We start from the raw sequence: 26,667 nt of genomic DNA, 5'->3' as shown, positions 1-26,667 counted from the left end.
ATCATTGAGCGTGGCTTTGTACCTCGGACCAATCAGCGATTCCCGGTAGGCCCCGCCCCCACATCCCCGAAAGCAGCCGGACGCCATGTTTCAGGGGCAGCGGGGTTGGTTCTGCCGCAGCGTCGGCGGAGAACTGAGGCAGTTCTGGGGTAGGCAGCTGGGCAGAAGGGGTGGGTGAGGTGGTGAACTGAGCATCCCTTCTCGCTCTGGTGCTTTGGTCCCAGGGTAGTTGCTAGGCTCACCTTGTGCTCTTACCTCCACAGTGGCCGAAGGGGGCTCCATCAGTGACCCGAGGGCCGCCGACTTCCTGTTCAGCTGTGATGCCTCCCACCCAGACACGCTGAGGTACCTGAAGGCCACCTGGCAGTGCCTGTTGGGTCACGATGAGTCAGCAGCTGGCGTTGGAAGTTGCAGGCCCCTAATAAATATCGATCACAGGAATAGACTGGAAATGAGCAAGTTTTCAGCCCTAGATGGGAAGCGGGGAGGGATATAAATGACCTTTCTCTTCTTTCCGACACATCGACATGGCCTCCTACTTGGTTCACGAGTCCGCCCAAGTTCCAGGGTTACGTTTCCAGCTGTCTCTCCCACAAGTTTACGTGGTGCCTTGAAGGCCCATCACATTCAATATGTTTAAACCAAATCTCCTGATTGTCCCCTCACACCTGCACCAAGTCCTGTGCTCTCAAACTGAAAACCATAGGAGTTTCTTGGAAATAACAACTCCACCCCATTAATCGGTCAGTGGCCAAACACGTACCCTGTGGTCACGTACCCTGTAAAAGTTCTTCGTACTCACTGCAACCACCTTCGCACACGCCCTCATTACCTCTGGCACGGAATGTAACAGCTTTCAGACCGGTTGCTCTGCCTCCAATCTGCCCACCTACGACCCCCCTTCACATTGCTGTTCCATTATGTTTACAAAGCAGAAGTCTGGTCACTCCCGTGGCTGCCCCCCACCCCACTCTCTTATTCCCCAGTGTCCTAATTGCCCACACATAATTATCCCTACTTTCACTCATTTATTCTTTCTTTTGAAAGGTTGAATACATTCTTCTTTTTTTTTTTTTTTAATTTTTTTAACGTTTTTTATTTATTTTTGAGACAGAGAGAGACAGAGCATGAACGGGGGAGGGGCAGAGAGAGAGGGAGACACAGAATCGGAAGCAGGCTCCAGGCTCTGAGCCATCAGCCCAGAGCCCGACGCGGGGCTCGAACTCAGGGACCGTGAGATCGTGACCTGAGCTGAAGTCGGCCGCTTAACCGACTGAGCCACCCAGGCGCCCCAATTCTTCTTTATTTTATAACCTAAAATATCTCCCTTTCTTTCTCCTAGGATATATCAGAGCCTTGATTACATAGAAGATAATGCTACAGTTTTTCATGCCTACTATCTCTCTGCAGTAGCTAATGCTGAACTAAAAAATTCGGTGGCTTTAGGTCACTTCATTCTTCCTCCTGCATGCCTGCAAAAAGGTTAGCAAAGATCAGTCATCCAATCTCTGTTAGCCAAATCCAGCCAGGTCACCCAACTTTACTGAGCTTTGTTCTCAGAGATTTTTGTGTTTTGTATCATTTAATATAAGTGGAAAGGGACTTGGGATCACATTTCCTTGGGTGTATATTCTAGCTTTGTTTATTGTTCATTCACACATTCACTAAACTCCTACTGTGTGTCCAGTTTCAACCCAGATACTGGGGATTCAGTGCAGAATATGACAAAAAGCAGATCTTGCCCTCACAGTGCCTACTGGCTAGGATCCATTACTTACTAGTTTTGTGAATTTCAACAAGTTCCAACTCACGAACCACGAAATCATGACCTGCACCAAAGCCAAGAATCGGACGCTTAAGCGACTGAGCCACCTAGGTGCCCCTGTTCTTTACACTTTTAAAAGTACTGGAGCGCCTGGGTGGCTCAGTCGGTTAAGCGTCCAACTTTGGCTCAGGTCATGATCTCGCGGTCCGTGAGTTCCAGCCCCACGTCGGGCTCTGTGCTGACAGCTCAGAGTCCAGAGCCTGTTTCAGATTCTGTGTCTCCCTCTCTCTCTGACCCTCCCACATTCATGCTCTGTCTTTCTCTGTCTCAAAAATAAATAAACATTTTAAAAAAAATTAAAAAAAAAAGTACTTTCATGTTAATTATTTCAGCAATCCTATAAAGGGCAAGTTAATAAACTGCTTCTGAGATTGGTTCTTTTAGTACTCCCTGCTTGGAACATCATTTCCCTATCTTTTGTGGGGTAACCTTAAATATTCCATTTTAGGTCTTGCATTATTACCCAGTTCTTGATATATGTGTGTCTGTCCTTAGAAAGACAGACTGAAGCTAGAACAAAGTCCCAGTAAGCAGTCTATTTAAAACAAAGCACAAAACGAAACAAAACAACTTGAAAAAGATTTCTATAGAAGAGCTTTAGAAACCCCAAAGATTGGATTCCTTCCACAGTTGATGTCCTTGTGAGAGTTGGTTATAACAATAAATTGTTCCAAAATAATTTATTTATACAAATAAATTAATGACTGGATAGGCGAACTAATTTACTCAAAAACTGTGCAAATCAGTGAATATCCACCTTCACGGGGCTTATATTATAGAATGACTGTCTGACCTGATTTTAAATTATTACTCCTGTCTTTGAGTTTAGCATCTTACATTAAAATGTATTTAAATTAAAGAAATCTGTTTTCAGTGAAAACATGCTCCTTTTTAAGATTGAAAAGTATACATTATTATCTACCTAGCCCAGTATTGTCTAGTAGAAGTGTGAGATGCAAATGTGAGCCACATATTGATTTTAAATTCTCTAGTATAAATAAGAAGTCAGTGAATAAAAATAGATGACATTAATAGGTGAAATTAATTTTAATATATTTATTTAACTTAATGTATCTAAAATATTATTTCAATATATAACAAATAAAAAATCATTGGGATATTTACATTCTTTTTTTGATGCTAAATCTTTGAAATCCAGACTTTATTTTACACTTTTAGTACATCTCAATCTGGACTAGCCATACATTTCAATATGGTATCGATATATAGCTAGTACAGTGGCAACTATATTGGACGACATAGGTCTAGAGGGATGTTACCTTTTTGTCTGCAAGTGGGCTACTATGGAAACTGTTGAGATCATTAAGAATGTGACCTAGGGGCACTTGAGTGGCTCAGTCGGTTAAGCATCCAACTCTTGGCTTTGACTCATGTCATGATCTCATGGTTTGTGGGTTTGAGCCCCGTGTTGGGCTCTGCGTTGACAGTGCAGAGCCTGCTTGAGCTTCTCTCTCTGTTCCTCTCTCTCTGCCCCTCCCCCCTCAAAATAAATAAACTTTTAAAACTCACACACACACACACACACACACACACACACACACACACACTACTATGCCCACTAGACATGTTTCTCTTCCACTCCTCTTTTACCAAATTATTGAATTCTTGAGGACCTCTACTCTACAAATTTAGGAATTTTATACCTTTTATTTTGACTGTAGATTGTCTTCTTTATTAATGGTTGGCCTAAAGATACAAACATCTAATGAAGACCTATACTCCAGCAGAAAAAGTTTACAATAATGATTCTTATAATGCTTTGGAACCATCTGGGGAGTTTGTTAGAAATGCAAATTCCTGAGCTCCCCCTCATTCATCTGATTCAATAGGAATCTGCATTTTAAACAACTATCTTAGGTGAGTTTGATGCAAGTGGAATAATGCTGGCTTAGAAATTTCAGACTTCAGGTAAATTTCAGAAAATTCTACAAAGTTACTTTAAAAAATAGTATTGGATTTTTTTTTTCTTACCACAGAAATAAGAAGAAAACTTGGTAATTTTATTTGGGAACAAGATCAACATTTTCAGATAGAAAAGGTAAGAGTAAATAAAGGTATTTGGTTAGAATCTACAGTTTCAAAAATTTTTGAAAGCAATGTAATCTTAAAAATGTTTACTTGTGACATATTAATGTCAATGATCCAGATTATAGAATTTAAAGGACATGCTTTTATTGAATATAATCTAGTCTGACATTGTTTTTACACTGGCACATTGATGAAATTGAGATATTTTTATTGTATTATTCACGTAAAAAATTTGAAAATTTGCTTCTATCGCTAATGTTAAAGGAGTAATAGGTGCACAGTATTTACCCAGTTTTTTATGGCCAGAATAGATAATTCTTCCTTTTAATTTTTTTTAAGATTTTATTTTATTTTATTAAGTAATCTCTACACCCAACACACGGCTTGAACTCACAACCCCAAGATCAAGAGTGGTACACTCCACTGACTGAACCATCTAGGCACCCTTACTGCCAGCATAGATTCTGATTTACTAATCCCTCTGTTGTGTCATTTCTTAAATATCTTCAATAACACCTGTCAATAAATGTGTACAAAACTGAAAATTGATTGTTTTATAGCTTTTGCTATTCTGCTTCAAATTTGCCTATGCTTTTGACTTACTTCAAAATTTTTATGCAATAGCCAAATTTGGGGTAATTTGAGCATCAGAAAGATTGACAGGAATGAATTAAATTTAAAAGAATCCATGATTCAGTAGTGATGCTCCAAAGGAATAAAGAAAGGACAATAAGAACAGAAGGAAGAGAGGAAATGAGGTGGGAAGAGGAATAAAGGAAGGAAGGAAGGAGTGATGGAAGGAAGGAAAGAAAACATGGAATAAGACAAACTTCTTTATGAAATAGCAACTAATAAATACACGGACGCCTGGGCGACTCAGTTGGTTGAGTGTCTGACTATTGGTTTTGGTTCAGATCATGATCTCATGGTTCATGGCTTTGAGCCTAATGTCTGGCTCCTCGCTGGCAGCACAGAGCCTGTTTGGGATTCTCTCTCTCCCTCTCTCTTTGCCCTTCCCTTGCTTGTACTGTCTCTGTCTCTCTCAAAAAAAAAAAAAAAAAAAAACCAAAAAAAACCAAAAAACAAAAAAACCCAAAAAACAAAAAAACCCAAAAAACAAAAAACAAATAAAACTTAAAAAAATTTAAATATAGAAACATTGGTAGAATATAAAATCCCCATTTTACCACCCCCAGTAAAATAATTGATTTAGGCAGGGTCATTAATGGATGTTAAAACCATGATCTCAAATTATCACCCCACAGATTACTTAGTAGTTACAAAGGTAAGCGATATGCCTTCACAATGGAGAGATCTGGCAGATACCACCTTAAACAACTGGTCAAATTTAGCATCACCAATATTGGAATAACCTCTCATTATGTTCAGCTTGAGGTGAGATAATAAAAGTATACAATATTTTCTATAAAGTGTTCTTATTCAAAATGTTTAACTAATTAACCTTAATCCAATTATGAGTAAACACTCAGAGAATTCCAGAAAGTGAGACATATCACAAAATAACTAACTGGCCTAGACTCTTTAAAACAATGCCATAAAAAATAAAAGAGCAGGAACACTGTTCTAGATCAAGAGATATACAGCCAAGTGTGATGTATAAACCTTGATTGGATTCTGGATATTTTAAAAAATTAATATTTATTTATTTTGAGAGAGAGTGAACACGAGCAGGGGAGGAGCAGAGAGAGACGGAGAGAGAGAATCCCAAGCAGGCTTTGCACTATCAGCACAGAGCCTGATGCAGGGCTCGAACTGATGAACCTCTGGATCATGACCTGAGGTGAAATCAAGAGTTGTAAGCTTAACCAACTGAGCCACCCAGGCACCCCGATTCTGGATATTTTTAAAATAAAAAGTAAAAAAGACATTTTGAGAACAATCAGAAAAATTTAAAGATGGACTAGTAGGTAATATTTAATTAATGTTAATTGTCTTAATTGTGATGGTGGCATTATAAAAATAAAAGAATGCTTTTTAAAGCCAAGGCAAGCTAGGGGCACCTAGTGGTTCAGTTGTCAGACTTTGGGTCAGTTGTCAGACTTTGGCTCAGGTCATGATCTCACAGTTCATAAGTTCAAGCCATGCATTGGGCTTACTTCTGTCAGCACAGAGCCCACTTCGGATCCTGTCCCCTTCTCTCTGCCCCTCCCATGCTTCCACTCTCTCTCTCTCTCTCAAAAATAAATAAAAATTTAAAAAACCCAACAACACAAGTTAAAGATTAAGGAGTGAAATGTCATATTATCTGCAAGTATTTTCAAATGGACCAGCAGAGTGATAAAAATGTTAATGCTTTGTGAATCTAGGTGAAAGGTATATATTACTTACTGTATTATTTAACTTTTCAGTGTTTGGAATTTTTCAGAAATCTTTATATTTCTGGAGCCAAGCAATTAACTTATATGTTTTGTATTCCTTTTATTAAATTTTTTTTTTCCCCCAAGTTGTCATCATCTGAAAATAACTGTTATTTTAGTGTCTTTGGCTATGTTGTATTAAGGATCAAAATATCCAATCCTTGGCTTGTCATATTGTTTTCAGGGACGCGAGTGGTGATAGAATGGTTGTTATTTGACAGTTATTATTGAGTAAGCCAGAACTTTAGAGCTAAAAGTTCCTTAAAGCTCATTAATTTAATCATTCAGTTTTAGAAATGAGAGACCTAAGGTAAAGAGAAGGTAAAAACCTGGTTTAGTTCACATACTAGATATTAGCAAAATGGAACCAAATTTTCTCTGCTCCAACCCAATCCAATATTTTTTCTATGAAAAAATTAGTAGAACATGCCTGTATTGATGACTGGCTCTAGAAATTATATGATTTTATGATAAGTGACTTGTTCTTTCAAGATATTGATTGATATTGAATATTAGGCAATTATAATAATGTAACTGTAGAATATATAAGTAGAAGGTACTTCATCGAATGGCAACAACATGCATAAATCTGGTAAGTAATTTGAGGAGTGTTATGTTATTGTTTGGACATTTGTGACATAAACAGATATTTCCCAAAGGCATATTAAGTAAATATATTATGTGATAGGTACCAGTATCTGAGTCACTTTCACATAATCTTTTTGAAAAACTTAATACATGTTTGATTCTTTCATAACTCCATGCTAAATACTCCATTTTAATTTTGAAGGGGAAATACAATTTGTTCAGCTTACTTCAGAGTTTTGATCTATAATTTATAGGAAGCCTAGGAATCTTCAAGTCAAGAATTTTAAGTTTAAATTAATAAATTTTTTCCTTATCTTTTAAATATTTATTTTTGAGAGAGAGAGAGAACATGTGTGGGGGTGGGTGGGCAGAGAGAGAGGAAAACAGAATCCCATGCATGTTCTGCACTAACAGTGCAAAAGCAAGGCTTAAACTCATGAACCATATCATGATCTGAGCTGAAATCAAGAGTCTGACACTTAACCGAATGAGCCACCCAGGCACTAAACTAAAAAGTAATATGGCCACATTAGGGAAAATTTCCAAAGTTGATAGGAGAATAAAATTAGTTCACATTTTACTATCTACTACAACCACAGCTGATATTTTAACAATTCTGGTCTTCATCACATATCCCTAAAAACAAATAGTATAATTGTGTGTGTGTACAAAATTTTGTAAGTTTTTGACACCAAACTAGATTGAATGTACTTAAATGTATAAAAATTTTAAGACTCTCGGTATATATTGCTAATTTACTTTTTTGCTTTCTGAAAAAACATTTGATTGGATCATTGATGTGATTTTTAAAAATGTGATTTCTTTTGCTATCCACAGCATGATGAAGTAACACCAAAGGAAATTGAGGACCTTAAGGAAAGCAGTGAACTAGCAATAGATCACAAAAAAGAACTATCCAAAAGGTATTGAATTCATCTACTTCATTGATATTCAATTCAATGGAGGCATCTTGGAGCACTAACTGTGTTTATCTCATTTAATTTTCACTGTCTTCTTTTCTTTAAAAAAATTTTTTTAACGTTTATTTTTGAAAGACAGACAGACAGAGCATGGGTCGGGTAGGGGCAGAGAGAGAGGGAGACACAGAATCTGCAGCAGGCTCCAGGCTCAGAGCTGTCAGCACAGAGCCTGATTCAGGGCTTGAATCCACGATCTGGGAGATCATGACCTGAGACAAAATGGAACGCTTAACTGACTGAGCCACCCAAGAGCCTCTAATTTTCACCATCTTCTTACAAGATTGATACTATAATTATTACCATTGCCATTTTACAGAAAAATAAATCTATAGTTAGATAGATTAATTTGCCGAAAGCCATATAAACTTTTATTATTAAGTGGGGAAAAGTTGGATTTGAACTGGGTCAGTCTAATTCCAGAGCCAACCACTATGCTAGACTATTCTTGCAGAAAAGAAACAAGAATTTATGTATGAGTAGTGCTGTTATATTACTTTTTAAATATTTTCTAAATAGGGAAATATACTATATATTAGCAGTAATTTTATTAGGATTGGAAATTCTAAGTGATTTTCCCCCTTCCTTTCTAAATTGTTTGTGATGTAGTCACTTTGGTTCAAGAAATTAAAAAGACAATCATGGACTTGCCATTGTGTTAGAGCCAATCTATGAGAGGCCCCCTTTGTTTCAGTCTTATTCGTAATCTAGTCCTAATTCTGTATTTTCCAGTTCCATGGCTTTCAAATACTCACAGAGAGTACTGGCTTTTCAAAGGTCTGGTATTTGATTGCTGAAATAAAAATGATCCAATAGTAGCTGTCTCTCTTCAATATAAAAACGGGTTTACTTTATATAGTTTTTTCAATTTTAAGTTTTTCTTCCATAATTTTTTCTTATACCTTTTGTACCTACTATTTGATTTGTTATAATTTAAAGTTAGTTGTTATCTAATTTACCCAAAGTTTTGTATTTAATTAAGTTTAGTAAAACATTGTTTCATGGTCGATTTCTAGATATTCTACCACTTAAGTCTGAGAATCAATATTTTAAGGCTTGGGATATCTATGTATAGCACTCCTTTGAATTTACTTGTTATGCTTTTTGAGACAAGAAACTGGTAAAAAGAGGCAGAAAAATAAAAATAGAGGAGGTAAGACCATGAAGATATTCTTAAGGGCCTTGTAAGAGAAGGCTGGGAAATCGAAAATAAAAGGTAACTCCCAGTGATTCACTTGACTAGAAAAGATATCAGATACATAAATTCTTCAAGAAATGGTTGTCCTGCAAAACGCAGAAGCCATAGAGGAAAAGATTAAGTTTGACTACCACAGATATTTTAAACTTGTATGTGGCAATAAAAATACCATACATCAAGTCAAAAGAAAAATATACACTGGGGAAAAACATCTGACAAAAACTAGTTTCTTTAACGTTTATTTATTTTTTTTGGGGACAGAGAGAGACAAAGCATGAACGGGGGAGGGGCAGAGAGAGAGGGAGACACAGAATCGGAAACAGGCTCCAGGCTCTGAGCCATCAGCCCAGAGCCCGACGCGGGGCTGGAACTCAACCGACTTCGCCACCCAGGCGCCAAAAACTAGTTTCTTTAAAAAATACAAAGGAGGGGCGCCTGGGTGGCGCAGTCGGTTAAGCGTCCGACTTCAGCCAGGTCACGATCTCGCGGTCCGTGAGTTCGAGCCCCGCGTCAGGCTCTGGGCTGATGGCTCAGAGCCTGGAGCCTGTTTCCGATTCTGTGTCTCCTTCTCTCGCTGCCCCTCCCCCGTTCATGCTCTGTCTCTCTCTGTCCCAAAAATAAATAAACGTTGAAAAAAAAAATAAAAAAAAAATACAAAGGAGGCTTACAAATCTGGGGAAAATATGTCCAATCTAAAAACAATAACAATAGACAAAGGATATGAATAGATACCTTAGGTAGGTATCTAATCTAGAGCCTTTTCTTTGTGGAACCACCAGAGGGTGCAGTGTGAACATAGATAAAATACTTTGAACCTACTCAGCATATATTTTGTTGGCATACTACTAGTGATACTGAATACTAAGTGATGAACCTGTTATTAAACACTTGCTAAATACAAGACACCTGTGAGCTAATCAGTTCATTTGATTCTCATAACCTTATAAGACAGATAAATACTATTAGCCTCATTTTACATTTGAGGAAACAGGTTCAGAGAGCTGTCACCCAACATTACTTACATAGTGAAACTGAATTTGAAGCTAAGTCTAGCTGATCCAGAATCCAAACTCTTAATCACTATGCTATTTTCACTTCTCAATATGTTCCCAAAATCTTCTGAAAATTGCATGAATGTAATTATTCTTTTGGAAACTTAATGCGTGTGATTTGTCAAAATAGAAAATAAAATAAAGAAAATTTAAATTATAAACAACCGCAACACTTGGAGATAACCACTAACATTAGTACATTTCTTGCTATTTTATACGAATACATTTTGTTTTAATTTTTATTTTTCTTTGATTACTAATAGCTTTGAGCCTTTTTGAATTTGTTTATTAGCATTTTATATTTCCTTTTCTGTGGTTAGTTTTTATTCTTTCTCCCTTTTTTTGTGTGTGTGGGGTCTCATTGTTTTTCTTATCAACTTGTCTGACAACTTTATATAATAGCTATCTTATCCTTTTGCCAGTTTGTCACATTTTATCCTCAGTTTGTTGTCTGGCTTATACTATTTTAGAGATACAAGTTTAAATTTTTGTACCATTAAACTGATCACTTTTCCTTTATAATTTCTTTTATAATATTGCTTTTATACTTGGAAAAGTTCTTGCCCATTCAAATGTAAAATCAGTTTTAAATTCTGCAGATATTTATTTTGGTTTATGGTAGTAGGAGATCAAAATTGATTTTGTTTTACAAATAAGGAATTTCCACGGGGTTTTTTGAATAATAAATCTATTTCTAATTGATGGGCAATTTCCCTTTGTCATAGGTTGTTTTTACATATATGGAGATCTATTTTTAGACTGTTTTATTCCATTAATCTGTGGATCTATTTCTCTCTCAATATAATATTCTTTTAAATTATATAACTTTATTTATGTATCTTAATACCTGACAAGGCAAGTCCCAAACTGATTATTCTCCTTTTAAAAATCTTTTCCTCAGTTCTTCATGCCTACATATTATTCTATTTTCAAATTTTAATTATCAAAATCTAATATATACAAAAGGGGACACTGTGAAAATACTGGTCCCTAGCAAGCCAATTGCTCTCTCAGAAGCAACCATTATTACTAGTTTCTTATATGTGCATATACTAGCAAATTAATATAAGTATTTTCATTTCTCCTTTTTCTCACAAATAGTGATAGACTATAAGCCCTGTTCAGTCCCTTGCCTTCTTTCACTCAATCATTTTACCTTAGAGATCATTCCATATTATTACATAAAGAGCTTTTTCATTTTTGTACTGTATAGTATTCCACGGTATGAATTTGTCATAATTTATTTACCTAGTCCCTTATTTCAGTGGACTGTTAGGTCATTTCTAGTTTGCTATTAAAAGTGGTGCTTCAGTGGATGATCATGTAATGTCATTTTGTATGTGTGCAAGTATCTGTGGGGTAATTCTTACCAGGTGAATTGCTAGGTTAAAAGGTATGCAGATTTGTATCCTTGATAGGTCTTATCAAATCACTTTCCATATAGGTAAAACCAATTTATGCTCCTACTGGTTATATTTAAAAGTGCCTTTCTCAGGTTTGTTTACCAACAAACATCCAGGTTTGCTAAGGATTGTCTTGGTTTTAACACTGAAAAGCTCTGTCTCCTGAGCAACCCCTAAATCCAGGGTAAACTGGGATAGTTAGTCACCCTTCTTTCACCTGCACCTTCTCCAATACAGTGTGCTATCATATATTTTGGTCTTTGCCAATCTAATAGGTATAAAATGGTATCTCACTCTAGTTTTGTTTGAATTGCTATTATTATGAATGAGGCTGAGTGTCTTCAGATGTTTGAGAATCACTTGTATCTCCTTTTCTGTGAACTGTTTGTTCATATCCTTTGCACATTTTCCTTTCGATTGAGTTTTATTTTTATTTTTATTTTTTGATAAGAACCCTTTACCTTTTAGGAGAATTACTTCTTTGTGAAATAAATTACAATTAATAATTCCTAGCCTATTGTCTTTTGACTTTATTTTTTATGTATTTATTTATTTGAGAGAGACAGAGACAGTGCAAGTTGGGGAGGGGCAGAGAGAGAGGGAGAGCGAGAATCCCAAGCAGGCTCCACACAGCGCAGAGACCAACTTGGGGCTAGAACCCACAAAGCTGTGAGGTCAACACACAAAGCTGTGAGATCATGACCTGAGCTAAAACCAAGAGCTGGACACTTAAACGACTGAGCCACTCAGGCGTCCCCGTCTTTGACTTTAAAAATGTTAAATTTTGAGGGTGCCTGGGTGGCTCAATTGGTTAAGCGTCCAGCTTTGGCTCAGGACATGGTCTCATGGTTTGTGGGTTCAAGCCCTGCACTGGGATCTCTGCTGTCAGCACAGAGCCCACTTCCTATCTTCTGTCTTCCTCTCTCTCTCTCTGCCTCTCCCCTGCTCCCTCTCTCTCTCTCAAATATAAACATTAAAAAAAAGTTAGGTTTTGTCATGCAGAAATGTTTTACTGTATACATTCATACTTATTAACATTTTCTTTAATGGCTTTCTGGGTTTTGTATTGTACTTAGGAAAGTCTTCCTACTCTTAAGATTATTATCATCAGTGGAGTGCCTGGGTGGCTCAGTCCGTTAAGTGTCCAGCTTCGGCTCAGGTCATGATCTCACAGCTTGTGAGTTCAAGCCCTGCATTGGGTTCTGTGCTGACAGCTCAGAGCCTGGAGCCTGCTTCAAAATCTGCGTCTCCCTCTCTCTCTGCCCCTCCCCTGCTCACGCTCTGTCTCTCTCTCAAAAATAAATTATCATTTAAAAAATTTAAAAAAAGATTATTATCATCATTATTTTTTGCTATGGTTTCTTCTTAATGATGACTTTATCTTCCAATTTAAATCTGTGACACATTTGGAGTATATCTTGACATAAGATATGAGGTGGGGATGTACTTTCTTTTTCTTATTTTCCTGCAGATAGCTACCCTACTTGTGGCTATTGATTCAATAATTCATCTTTTCCCTCACTGTCTTAAAATGCCACTTTTATTATAGGTTAGTTCCCTGTAAGTATTTGGGTCTATTTCTGGATTTTATATTTTTATATTCCATTCATTTGTCATACAACAGCACCACTCTGTTTTAGTTAGTTATAATATGATTTAATATCTAATGCTAGTTTCTCTTCTTTACTCTTTTTCAGATTTTCTTAGCTATTCTTTTTGTTTTTACAGAAGACTTTTATTTTTATTTTATTTTTTATAATTAATTAAATCCATAGTTTATTTTTACTTACTTAGTTTTTACCTAATGCTTAGCTATTCTTTCTGGTTTATTTTTCTATTTGAATTTTAGAACCACCTTGTTAATATTTTTAAAAATTATTATTTTTAGTGACATTACAAAAAAAATTATAGATTAACTTAAGGAGACTATCTTTGATACCAAATCTTTCTATCTAAGAAAATGGTATTTTTCCCCCACTTGTTTAAATTTTCTTTTTGGCCCTTAAGGAACATTTTCATATTTTTTTCATACAAATCTTGTATGTCTTTTAAGATTATTGCTAGGTATTTTTTTTTTCATTCTATTATACATTCGGTCTGCCTCCTATTTGATTTTCTAATATGTTGTTGTTCAGGTAAATTTTAGAATTATTTTTTCTTAACCTCTAAAATCCCTTTGGGATTTTATTGAGAATTGTGTTAAACTTAAATTTGAGAATCCCTAGGCCTTTATAATTTTCAGTATTCCTATCCAGGAGAATGTTTTCTGTTTTTCTTTATTTTTCTTTATTTAAAAAAAAATTTTTTTAATGTTTATTTACTTTTGACAGAAAGCAACAGAGCATGAGCGGGGGGCAGACAGAGCAGGAGACACAGAATCTGAAGCAGGCTCCATGCTGCCAGCTGTCACCACAGAGTCCAATACAGGGCTTGAACTCACCAGCAGCGAGGTCATGACCTGAGCCAAAGTGGGACGCTTAGCCAACTGAGCCACCCAGGCACCCCTACTTTTCTTTTCTATATCTGAGTAAAGTTTCCTACTTTCCTACATATAGAATCATATATTTCTTGTGTTGGTTATTATAGATTTTTATGAATTTTGCTGCTGCTGTGGATTGGATCAGTTTTTTTTTTCATTTTATTTTTTATTATTACTATTATAAAGTAAAGTGATTGATTTGGCAGTATTTGTCTTATAACTACCCACTTGGAATCTTTAAGATTCTAGAAATATTTCAGTTGATTCTCTTGGCTTTTCAGGGTAATTTGTTAATATGAAAGATTGCTTCTTCCTTTTAAGTAGATATGTCTTCCATTTCTTTCCCTCTCCTCCTCCATCTCATTGCTTAGCCAAAAATTTTAGAGCCTTGATAAATAATAATAAAGGTTATCCCTTTTCAGTTTCTGATTCTTTTGGGAATATTATTTTGCTTTATTTGAAGAATTTTATCCTAAGTGAGCCATAGTTTCTTTTAGAAGAGTTCAGATGAAAAAAAAAGAAGAAGAAGAAGAAGAAGACTTCAGATGAAATCTAATTTTTAAACAAATTGAAAATACAGTTTTTACTATACTAACTGTAATTTTAGATTTTTAAAGGAAAATAATAAAGGATGACCCCAATTTTTCATTATTGAGGTTTTTGTTTTCATAATTATATTAGCTATTAATTATATACAGGCTAAATATAGCAAACATTGTTATTTGGCATAGTTAAAAAATAAGATCTTTTAGTTGAAAACTACTTAGCTCTTAAAAGTTAGAATGTAATTAATTATACTATACAACCACACTTGGAATAATTTAACTTTTTTTCTTTTTAACTCAGAAGTTACTTCAGAATCTTAGTATACCTCATGATTTTCCCAGATATCATTTTTTATTTATTACAGTATTGAAGTACTAGTTGACAGAGTTTCAGTTATTTAAACACTGAATAACAAAAATGCTGTGATTATTTAAAATAGAACCCACTCTGCTTTTTTTAGCATATTTAAGATTACATATGTATATATGTATTTTATCTAATTATAAAGTATTATTGAATTATTATGCTTTTCAGAATATTGAAAAAAAAGACTTAGATTTCTACATTAAAAATTTGCTTTGTCAAGTGGCCAGGAAAACTGAATGGGCCCTTGTATTACTTAGAAGCACAAAAGTTCACATTTAACATTTACACCCAATAAAACTGAAATCTGATCAAGAGCAAATAGATTATTGGGGTGCCAGGGCAGTTCAGTCAGTTGATCATCTGACTCTTGATTTCGGCTCAGGTCATGATCTCATGGTTTGTGGGCTCGAGCCCCGCATCAGGCTCCTCACTGACACTGCAGAGCCTGCTTAGGATTCTCTTTCTCTCCCTCTCTTTCTGTCCCTCCCTTGCCCCTCCCTTGCCCCTCCCTTGCATAAAATTTAAAACATTTTTTTTAAAAAAAGAGCAAATAGATTACATATTGCCTGGAATAATTTTTCAGGAAAAAAAACCCAAATATAAATATGACTTTCTGTATGTTTCGTTTTATAGCACAGAAAAGCATTTTATAAGGACTCCAGTTATGGAAAAGCAGATGTACTTCCCTCTTCAGAATTATCCAGTGAACAACATGGTAACAGGTAATTTAAAATAAAATTTAGAGGAAACCCAAGTAGGGAAGAAACAAAAGAATATTTTGTACAATAAAGCTGCTGTTGTACTAGCCTGGCAAGTAGAGTCCCTTCTGTTACATATACTAATAGAAGAGATATCATTTACATTAAATAAATCTGTAGAATTGACCCAAAGATAGGCCCCATATTTTCTGTTAAAACACTGGTCTATTGGTAGTGTGAATATACATCCATGTTTTTACATAAGACAGTCCCAGTTTATGCCTGTTGTCCTGGCATCAGTTTTTTACTCTCAGGCATACCAATTTGGAAGATAAATTATATGGACCACTCTAATCATAGTTTCCTTTGAGAATCTGATGAAACATAGACCCCTTTCCCTAGCATACACACACACACACACAAACATAATACACAAACTTCACATATAATTTAGAGAGGTTCTCAGGTGTCCGTGGACTCCATATTTGGCTTTTCTAGTGCCCGATGTAAAGAAAAAATGGCTTACTAAGGCTGATGTGAGAGGATGGAACTTAGGGAACCAGTTGAAAAGTGGCCTCTGGGACTTAGATAGTGCTAAATGAGGTGGATAGTTAGATACTTTGATCTGGGTGGTATTCAGTAATGTCATTGATCTTTTTTTTTAAATAGAGATTTTTAAAAAAATTGTCTTTAAAATACAGCAACTTAAAAAATACAGGTTTTTGAAATTTCATTTTAAAAATCATTTGTATTTTTCTCACACTTTCTTTACGAGTGTCAAAACTACCTCTTGCAAGTAGTCCACAGATTCCTAGATGTCTTCTTTCATAGTATTATTCCTTCTTACCATTTTGTCTAGCCATTTGTTTCATTTTTTTCCCCTCCTGTTCGTCTGAGTAATAAATTGGCCTTTAGAAAAGCACTTTGAAAAAGAACTTTTAATGTGTAGGTTGAGACTGAATCTTAGGGACATCAAAGAAAACTGCTACCCAGCTTTGATAGCGGAGAAGTCAGTTCTGGGACTTTGAGGAGTAAATGTGGACTGCAAAGGACAATGAACTATGTAGAAGTACTTAAGTTCTAATATTGGGAATAGTGACTGCTACCCTGACTTATCCCTATACCTAAACATTCAGATAAAATGCAAGTACCCCTTAAACCATGGTTGTGGCATGTTACTGGTATTGATTTTTTTTTCAGGCAACTCTACCACCAGTTACTAAATGTCCCATGTTCATTTGGACATATCAAACATTTGATAACATTTTTTTTTAAATTTTTTTTTCAACGTTTTATTTATTTTTGGGACAGAGAGAGACAGAGCATGAACGGGGGAGGGGCAGAGAGAGAGGGAGACACAGAATCGGAAACAGGCTCCAGGCTCTGAGCCATCAGCCCAGAGCCTGACGCGGGGCTCGAACTCACGGACCGCGAGATCGTGACCTGGCTGAAGTCGGACGCTTAACCGACTGCGCCACCCAGGCGCCCCTTGATAACATTTTTAAAAAGTCAATGATAAATGTTAAAATCAGCACAATAAAGACAAATGCTTAGATTTGGACACGTAACAATGCTGCTCTATATTTCATTGCTGTCTGACTATTCAAAAGACATGATAGTGTTATATTAAAAACAAACTGAAAAAGAACTGTAGAAATAATCATTAGTCAGGGTGCCTGGGTGGTTCAGTCAGTTGAACATCTGACTCTTGACTTCGGCTCAGGCTGTGATCCCAGGGTCATGGGATTGACTCCTGTGTCAGACTATGCACTGAGTGCAGTGCCTGCTCGGGATTCTCTTTCTCTCTCTGTCTCTCTCCTCCCTCTGTCCCTCTCCCCACCCCCCGCCTCTCTCTCTAAAATAAAAAATAAAAATAAAATAAAAAAATATAAAAAATAATCATTAGCCAGAATTTTTAAAGTAAAATTTTAACTTGTGATAGTCTTTTTTTAATTTTATAGGTAGAACAATAGTAAAATTTTCTGATTTTTAAAAATTTTCTTACTAATTATTTTCTTTCTTTAAATTTCTACATTAAAATTTTATTTTTAAAAATTTATTTATTTATTGCCCTCAACAAGTACAAAAAGATCAAGATCATGCCATGCATATTTTCAGACCACAACACTATGAAACACTAAACATTTGGAAAGATAGCAAATACTTGGAGACTAAAGAACATCCTACTAAAGAACAAATTGGCTAACCAAGAAGTTAAAGAGGAAATTAAAAAGTACATGGAAGCCAATGAAAATGATAACACTACAGCCCAAAACCTCTGGGATGCAGCAAAGGCGGTCATAAGAGGGAAGTATATAGCAATCCAGGCCTTCCTAAAGAAGGAAAAAAGGTCACAGATACACAACCTAACCTTGCACCTTAAAGAGCTAGAAAAAGAACAGAAAAAGAAAAAAAAAAAAAAAACCCCAAACCAGCAGAAGACAGGAAATAAAGATTACAGCAGAAATCAATGCTATCGAAACAAAAAAACCCAGGAGAACAGATCAATGAAACCAGAAGCTGGTTCTTTGAAAGAATTAACAAAATTGATAAACCACTAGCCAGTTTGATCAAAAAGAAAAAGGAAAGGACCCAAATAAATAAAATCAAGAATGAAAGGGAGAGATCACAACCAACACAGCAGAAATAAAAACAATTATAAGAGAATATTATAAGCAATTATACGCCAATAAAATGGGCAATCTGGAAGAAATGGACAAATTCCTAGAAACATATACACTATCAAAACTGAAACAGGAAGAAATAGAAAATTTGAACAGACCCATAACCAGTAAAGAAATCAAATTAGTAATCAAAAATCTCCCAAAAAACAAGAGTCCAGAGCCAGATGGCTCTCCAGGGGCATTCTACCAAACATTTAAGGAGTTAACACCTATTCTCTTGAAGCTGTTCCAAAAAATAGAAATGGAAGAAAAACTTCCAAACTCTTTCTATGAAGCTAGCATTACCTTGATTCCAAAACCAAAGACCCCACTAAAAAGGAGAACTATAGACCAATTACCTTGATGAACATGGATGCAAAAATACTCAAGATATTAGCCAACCAGATCCAATAATATATTTAAAAAATTATTCACCACGACTAAGTGGGATTTATACCAGGGTTGCAGGGCTGGTTCAATATCCACAAAATAATGTGGTTCATCACATTAATAAAAGAAAGGACAAGAACCACACGAGCCTCTCAATAGATGCAGAGAAAGCATTTGACCAAATACAGCATCCCGTCTTGATAAAAACTTGTAAGGAAGTAGGGATAGAAGGATTATACCTCAAGATCATAACAGCCATATATGAAAGACTCACCCCTAATATCATCCCCATTGGGGAAAAACTGAGAGCTTTCCCCCCAAGGTCAAGGACAAGACAGGGACGTCCACTCTCAGCACTGTCATTCAACATAGTATTGGAAGTCTTAGCCTCAGCAATCAGACATGATTGAGAAATAAAAACAAATAAAAGGCATCCAAATCGGCCAGGAGGAGGTGAAACTTTCACTCTTCGCAGATGACATGGTACTCTATATGGAGAACCCAAAAGATTCCACCAAAAAACTGCTAGAACTGATCCATGAATTCAGCAAAAGGCAGAATATAAAATCAATGCACAGAAATTGGTTGCATTCCTATACACCAACAATGAAGAAACATAAAGAGAAATCAAGGAATCGATCCTATTTACAATTGCACCAAAAACCATAAAATACCTAGGAATAAATCTAACCAAAGAGGTGAAAAATCTATACACCAAAAACTATAGAAAGCTTATGAAAGAAATTGAAGAAGACACACACAAAAAAATGGAAAAAGATTCCATGCTCCTGGATAGGAAGAACAAATATTGTTAAAATGTCAATACTACCCAAAGCAATCTACATATTCAATGCAATCCCTATCAAAATAATACCAGCATTCTTCACAGAGCTAGAACAAACAATTCTAAAATTTGTATGGAATCAGAAAAGACCCAGAATAGTCAAAGCAATCTTGAAAAAGAAAACCAAAGCTGGTTTCACAATCCTGGACTTCAAGCTGTATCACAAAGCTGTAATCATCAAGACAGTATGGTACTGGCACAAGAACAGACACTCAGATCAATGGAACAGAATAGAGAACCCAGAAATGGACACACAAATGTATGGCCAACTATCTTTGACAAAGCAGGAAAGAATATCCAATGGAATAAAGACAGTCTCTTCAGCAAGTGGTGCTGGGAAAACTGGACGGTGACATGCAGAAGAATGAACCTGGACCACTTTCTTACACCGTACACAAAAATAAACTCAAAATGGATGAAAGACCTCAATGTAAGACAGGAAGCCATCAAAATCCTCAAGGAGAAAGCAGACAAAATCCTCTTTGACCTTGGCCACAGCAACTTCTTACTCAACACGTCTCTGGAGGCAAGGGACACAATAGCAAAATAAACTATTGGGACCTCATCAAAATAAAAGGCTTCTAAACAGCAAAGGAAACAATCAGCAAAACTAAAAGGCAACCTGTGGAATGGGAGAAGATATTTGCAAATGACATATCAGATAAAGAGTTAGTATCCAAAATCTATAAAGAACTTATCAAACTCAACACCCGGAAACAAATAATCCAGTGAAGAAATGGGCAAAAGACACGAATAGACACGTCTCCAAAGAACACATCCAGATGGCCAACCGACACAGGAAAAAATGCTCAACATCACTCATCATCAGGGAAATACAACTCAAAACCACAATGAGATACCACCTCACACCTGTCAGAATGGCTAACAAGTCAGGCACCAACAGATTTTGGCGAGGATGCAGAGAAAGAGGATTTCTTTTGCACTGCTGGTGGGAATGCAAACTGGTGCAGCCACTCTGGAAAACAGTATGGAGGTTCCTCAAAAAATTAGAAATAGAACTACCCTGTGACCCAGCAATTTCACTACTACGTATTTATCCAAGGGATACAGGTGTGCTGTTTCGAAAGGGGCTCATACACCCCAATGTTTATAGTAGCACTACCAACAATAGCCAAAGTATGGGAAGAGCCCAAATGTCCATCGATGGATGAATGGATAAAGAAGATGTGGTATATACATATACAATGGAGTATTACTCGGCAATCAAAAAGAATGAAATGTTGCCATTTGCAACTATGTGGATGGAACTAGAGGGTAGTCAGTCAGAAAAAGACAAATATCATATGACTTCACTCATATGAGGACTTTAAGATACAAAACAGATGAACACAAGGGAAGTGAAGTAAAAATAATATAAAAACAAGGAAGGGAATGAAAACAAGAGACTCATAAATATGGAGAACAAACAGAGGGTTGCTGGAGGGGTTGTGGGAGGGGGATGGGCTAAAGGGGTAAGGGGCATTAAGGAATCTACTCATGAAATCATTGTTGCACTATATGCAAACTAAATTGGATGTAAATTAAAAAAATAAATTAAATAAAAATTACAAAAAAATTTATTTATTTATCTTAAGTAATCTTTACACCCATCATGGGGCTCAAATTCATGACCCCAAGATCAAGAGTCACATGCTTTTCCAATAGAGCCATCTAGGCGCCCCTACGTTAAAATTTTATAGCACTTTCTTGGAAGAAAGTTTCAATTTTTAGAGATAATTCATTTGTCTTTAATTTTGATATAAAATGACAAGTACTTCCTTTTTTAAAATCATGCCCATCTCCTTGTACAGGAAGGAATAACTTGTTGGAATGTAGTGAATGACAGTTCTAATTTAGGCAGTGGTAGTAATTTCTGTGACTATAACTTAATTGTCTCTTCCTCAAAACGGGTTAGATTTAGCTCAATGAATGTTAAATCTCTTAAAATAGAACTAATTAGATGTTAGGTTGCAGAAAATACAAATTGGAGCTATGCCCTAGAACCCAGTGGCCCCAAATTGTGACAACGAAAAATGTCTTCAGATAGTGCCAAATGTCCTATAAAATATCAAGGGATTTTTTTTTTTTGGTCTGTTTTTTGTTTGGTTTTTGCTTTTGACTGGAATTAAATTCTTTCAGTCTGATATCACTGGTTATCAGAAGAAGTTCTGATTGATAGCTACATGTATTATTAATAAAAAAATTAGTAAATATCTTGCAGGCAAAATTTTCAAACCAAAAAGTTCTGATAATTAAAAGTTTGGGAACCTATCATAGGTACTTTATTAGTTATCTATTACTGTGTAACAAATTGCTCTAAAAGTTAGCAGTTTAAAACAATGAACATTTATTACTTGATAGTTTCTGAGGGCCAAGAATCCAGGAGCATCTTAGATATTTCCATCTCAGAGTCTTTCACAAGGTTACAGTCAAGTTGTTAGCCAGGCTACAGTTACTCCAAGGCACAACTAGAACTGGGAAATACATTTCAAAGCTCACTCATGTGGTTGTTGACAGGCTTGGGTCTTTGCTGATTTTCGGCTCAAGGCCCTACTCCTCATCAAGTGGGCCTATCCATAAGGGCTGTTCACATCATGGTAGCTTGCTTTCCTCAGAGAGAGAACTGCAAGAGGGAAAAGAGCCTACCCAAGACAGAAGCCACTGTGCTTTTTATATCCTACTCTTAGAAGTGACAAACCATCACTTCGGCCATGTGCTATTGGTCACAAAGACCAACCCAAATACAGAATCTCCTTCCAGAGACTACAGAAACTTGTGAATACTAAGAGATAGGGATCATTTAGGGCCATTTGGGAGGCTGGTTACCACAGACACTTATGGAATCCTCCACCAAGAATACCTTTCCTAGGAACTCTTTTTTCTCGCCCCCCCCGCCCCGCCCCCCAGTTCATCTGGGTTACACAGAAACAGTCATTTTCTAAAACATGAGCTTGCTCTTCGCCTCTAACAGTTGCTTTGGGAACGATTACCTGATTTAAGTTGGGCCAGTCACAGCTTTTCTCTAGATTTTTTGTCATGGAATGCAGCCAGTCAAATCATTCTCATTCAGGTAACCATAGCTCTAAGATACAAAACTTGGGAGCAATGGGGGCCCATGTTTTCTACTAAAGCCAACTTGCCTCAAGAAAAGAAAATGAAATTAACATGTAGAGAAAAACTGGATACCAGTAAGAGACAACAATGAGAGCTAGTTACTTCTGAGGCCCAGCAACATGTCTGCCTTCTTCACAAGCTTGGTTGATATGGCAATGTCTTTCTAGTACACTCCCTTTTTGTTTAAGCTAGTATAAATTGGGCGTCAGTTGACTTCAGCCAAAAGTCATAATTACTTCAAAACTGCCACAATAATCTATTTCTGATGCATAAATGTCCTTCTTATAATTATAGGAATATTTTTTATCAATGTAATAATTATTTTTAAAACTCCTATCCTCATACATATCTTTAGAAACTTCACATACTGTGTATATGTGCAGTTAACTAAATGTTAATATTTTTCTGCACTAGTTTATTTTATACAGAACCTAGTCATTAGGCAAAAATCATGAACCATGTAGAGTGTAGTAATAGTACTTCAAGAGATTTTCTGAAGTAAATGATTATGATTAAAATATCTTTAAAGGCACTACTCAGTTTTATATTATTGAATTCATAGTTAATTTATTAGCTGTGAATTTATTATCTATTATTAGAAGCAATCAAATTATATGCATATGTACCACATGTTGATGGTGGTGTTTTAAACTCAATCATCTTTGAGCTCTATCAGAGTTTTTCTCATACAGTATTTACTTTTAAACTAAGTTTCAGTTTTAATATAAACTACAAACACAATACACTTATAATCACTCAGATAAGCAGTTGCTATCAAGGTAATATTGCTTAGTGTTATTGAGTCCTTAAGCTCTCTGCATTCTAGGTGGGTGTTTTTTGATACTCTTATCAGTTTCAGATTATTAATGACATCAAAATTACTCACACCCAAACCCTTGTTGACTAAGCAGTAATACTGGCTTTCCTTAACTTCTTATTAAACAATGTTATCCCAGTGTTAGCCATGCAGGAAAGTGTTCCCAGCTTTGCTGGTGAAGATGAGCTGTTGCTGCTGTTAGTAGCTAGTTGGATAGATAGTTCTGAGTGATTACACTCTAAGCCAGACACATTTCCCAGTTATTTTAGTCTAAGTACTTTATGTTTTATCCCCAACCTGGACATTACACTCTCAGTAGTTAAAGTGGGTAATCAAAATTTGTGTTTTATTTATTATTTAAAAAAATATTTTTACATTTATTCATTTTTGAGAGACAGAGAGAGACAGAGTGTGAGCAGGGGAGGGGCAGAGAGAGAGGGAGATGCAGAATCCAAAGCAGGCTCCAGGCTCTCAGCTGTTGGCACAGAGCCCAATGCAGGGCTTGAGCCCACGAACCGCAAGATCATGACATGAGTCAAAGTTGTACATTTAACCTACTGAACCACCCAGGCACCCCGAAATATTTGTGTTTTAAAAGGAGGTAGAGGCACCTGAGTGGCTCAGTTGTTTGGGCGACCAACTTGGACTCAGGTCATGATCTTGCAGTTTGTGAGTTTGAGCCCCATGTCCTGTGCTGACTGCTCGGAGCCTGGAGCCTACTTCAGATTCTGTGTCTCCCCCTCTCTCCACCCCTCCCCTGCTCACGCTCTGTGTCTCTCTGTCTCTCAATAATACATAAACATTTAAAATAAAATAAAAGGAGGTAGAAGGTTGGACGGAGTGGGGAGTTGGGAAGAAAGGTGTTCCCTAATTATTATCAAGTTTCATGGAGAATCTTCTCACTGGTATTATTTCTTCTTTTTACTTCTTTCTAAAAACATTATTTAAAAATCTTAATTCTAGGGGCGCCTGGGTGGCGCAGTCGGTTAAGCGTCCGACTTCAGCCAGGTCACGATCTCGCGGTCCGTGAGTTCGAGCCCCGCATCAGGCTCTGGGCTGATGGCTCAGAGCCTGGAGCCTGTTTCCGATTCTGTGTCTCCCTCTCTGCCCCTCCCCCGTTCATGCTCTGTCTCTCTCTGTCCCAAAAATAAATAAACGTTGAAAAAAAAATTAAAAAAAAAAATCTTAATTCTAATAAATCAAAGACATTGAAAAACAAATAGTGTAATAGTACGATAGGATTTCAAATGTATATATATTTTTAATTTTGTAGGTTATATATCAATTGATTCCATGAAGAAATTCCTTGGGGAGCTACGTGACTTTATTCCTGGAAGCTCAGGATATTTGGCATACCATGTTCAAAATGAAATTAACATGTCAGCTATAAAAAGCAAATTGAAGAGAAAATAATAAGTTAAATTGTACTTATATCTAGTTATTTGTTTTTTATAAAATATTAGCAAAGATGTACATAATTTTACACTCTCCCCTTGGGACAAGGGGATTGAGGAAATGGGGAAGAATTTTTCTCTTTCTTTATCAAAATGTGTTTTTAAGGAAATTCAGAATCATTTTGGCTCTGTGTTTTGACATTTGGGCTGGATTTTCTCCCCAGTTTGTAATGTTATGTCCACAAATCCTGAATACACAGTTGTTATAGAGTAAATGTCATAAAACCACTTTATAAGAAGTCTCAGTCTTTCTCTCTCTCCCTCTCTGCCAGATGCTCTTTTGGCTTTAACATTCAATTAATTATATATGTTTTTCTAGATTCAATGTTAAGTTTTATGATTCTGGTCATCTTATTTTAATTAAAAAATTAGAATGTTACTGTTGAGTTCTGAATTACTGTTTCTGGCTTGAAAAATACAGAGTAAAGCACTTTAATGATTCAGACTTCATGTGTGGACAGTTCCTGATAACATGTACCAGTAGGAATTTAATGTAAATGAGTGTTGTATCCTCTGAAATGAATCCTCAAGTCACCTTAGAATGACAGTGCTGGAAAGGACCTTGGAGAACAATGAGGAAGTGAAGGCCTTGAGAGGATGTCTTGTCTAGGGTGACTAGCTGGTTGCCAAAACAGGACTAGAACACAACTGTCTTGATTTTCCAAGCCAGGGCTTTCCCACTGTTTCACAATGGTATATGCTGTAGTCTATGACAGATATAAGTGACAGTAGATCTGCAAAGAGAACCCAGAAACAAGCCAACATGCTTGGCTTGTTTTCTAAAAAAGCTAAAATAGTAATGAGATATAATGATTTCAAGATAGCAACTTCTTATCTTTATTCATATGGTCATACTGTGTCGAATCTGTTGGGTTTAGTACTTTTCGAAGATTTGTAAATGATATATATATATATTTTTTTAAATGATATATATTTTTTGTGAAGCTATCATCTTTTTAAAACTGTACTTTCTCCAGGGCACCTGGGTGGCTCAGTCAGCTGAGTGGGTGGCTCAGTCAGCTGAGTGTCTGACTCTTGATCTCAACTCAGGTCATGATCTCATAGTTCGTGAGATTGAGCCCCACATTGGGCTCTGTACTGACAGCACAGAGCCTGCTTGGGATTCTCTCTATAAAGCAGTCCAAACTTGAAAAAAATAAAATAAAATAAAACTATACTTTCACCTAGGAAGTGTATATCAACTGTACAATTAACTAAAGAAAATGCGCTTTTTTTAATTTTTTTTTTCAACGTTTTTTTATTTTTGGGACAGAGAGAGACAGAGCATGAACGGGGAAGGGGCAGAGAGAGAGGGAGACACAGAATCGGAAACAGGCTCCAGGCTCTGAGCCATCAGCCCAGAGCCTGACGCGGGGCTCGAACTCACGGACCGCGAGATCGTGACCTGGCTGAAGTCGGACGCTTAACCGACTGCGCCACCCAGGCGCCCCGAAAATGCGCTTTTTTTAAGTGTTTGGATCATTTGGGTATATGTGGGCCCTGGTCTTTCTTCATGACTCAAATTTTATAATACAAAATTTTAACATTAATCTCAGCATTAGCATTTGAAAGTTCTGTTTTTCCCATATGGTAACTTCTCCTTATTTATATTTATATTTGTATTTGTGGTTAAACTCTTCTAAACTTGTAAATTAAAAAAAAAAATCTAAACTAAATGTTAATGACCTTTTCCTGAAGCATATTAAATATTATTGCTCTTGAACATTTTATCTCAGTCACATTCAGTTGAATATTTCTTGCATAGAAACCAAGCCTGTCTATGCATCTTAAATTACTTATTACAAGGATTAAGTAAATTTACACTA

The 26,667-nt window shown here is 36.2% G+C and overlaps 1 protein-coding gene and 1 long non-coding RNA gene across 3 annotated transcripts in view; one reads left to right on the top strand and one right to left on the bottom strand.

Annotated features, from left to right (window-relative positions):
* The window catches only part of LOC124508631 (uncharacterized), a 60,545-nt gene that overhangs the window by 701 nt on the left and 33,177 nt on the right, over positions 1 to 26,667 (bottom strand). For both annotated transcript variants that reach the window (XR_006961291.1, XR_006961292.1), the window contains exon 2: positions 256 to 418. This is a non-coding gene — a long non-coding RNA (uncharacterized LOC124508631). The remainder of the gene's footprint in view (positions 1 to 255; positions 419 to 26,667) is intronic.
* TERB2 (telomere repeat binding bouquet formation protein 2) lies at positions 28 to 24,800 on the top strand. Its single transcript, XM_047075163.1, has 7 exons — positions 28 to 149; positions 264 to 345; positions 1,343 to 1,482; positions 3,823 to 3,884; positions 7,678 to 7,763; positions 15,495 to 15,583; positions 24,661 to 24,800. The coding sequence occupies exons 1-7, from the start codon at positions 86 to 88 to the stop codon at positions 24,798 to 24,800; spliced, it is 663 nt and encodes a 220-aa protein (XP_046931119.1). The 5' UTR covers positions 28 to 85.

Source organism: Lynx rufus, unplaced genomic scaffold (genome assembly GCF_022079265.1).
Source record: "Lynx rufus isolate CCGP_SWC_20201006 ecotype Redwood Valley unplaced genomic scaffold, mLynRuf1.p SCAF_13, whole genome shotgun sequence".
Lineage (NCBI taxonomy): Eukaryota > Metazoa > Chordata > Mammalia > Carnivora > Felidae > Lynx > Lynx rufus.
Note: the sequence above shows the minus strand (reverse complement) of the source record. Positions and strands in the feature narration are given on the sequence as shown.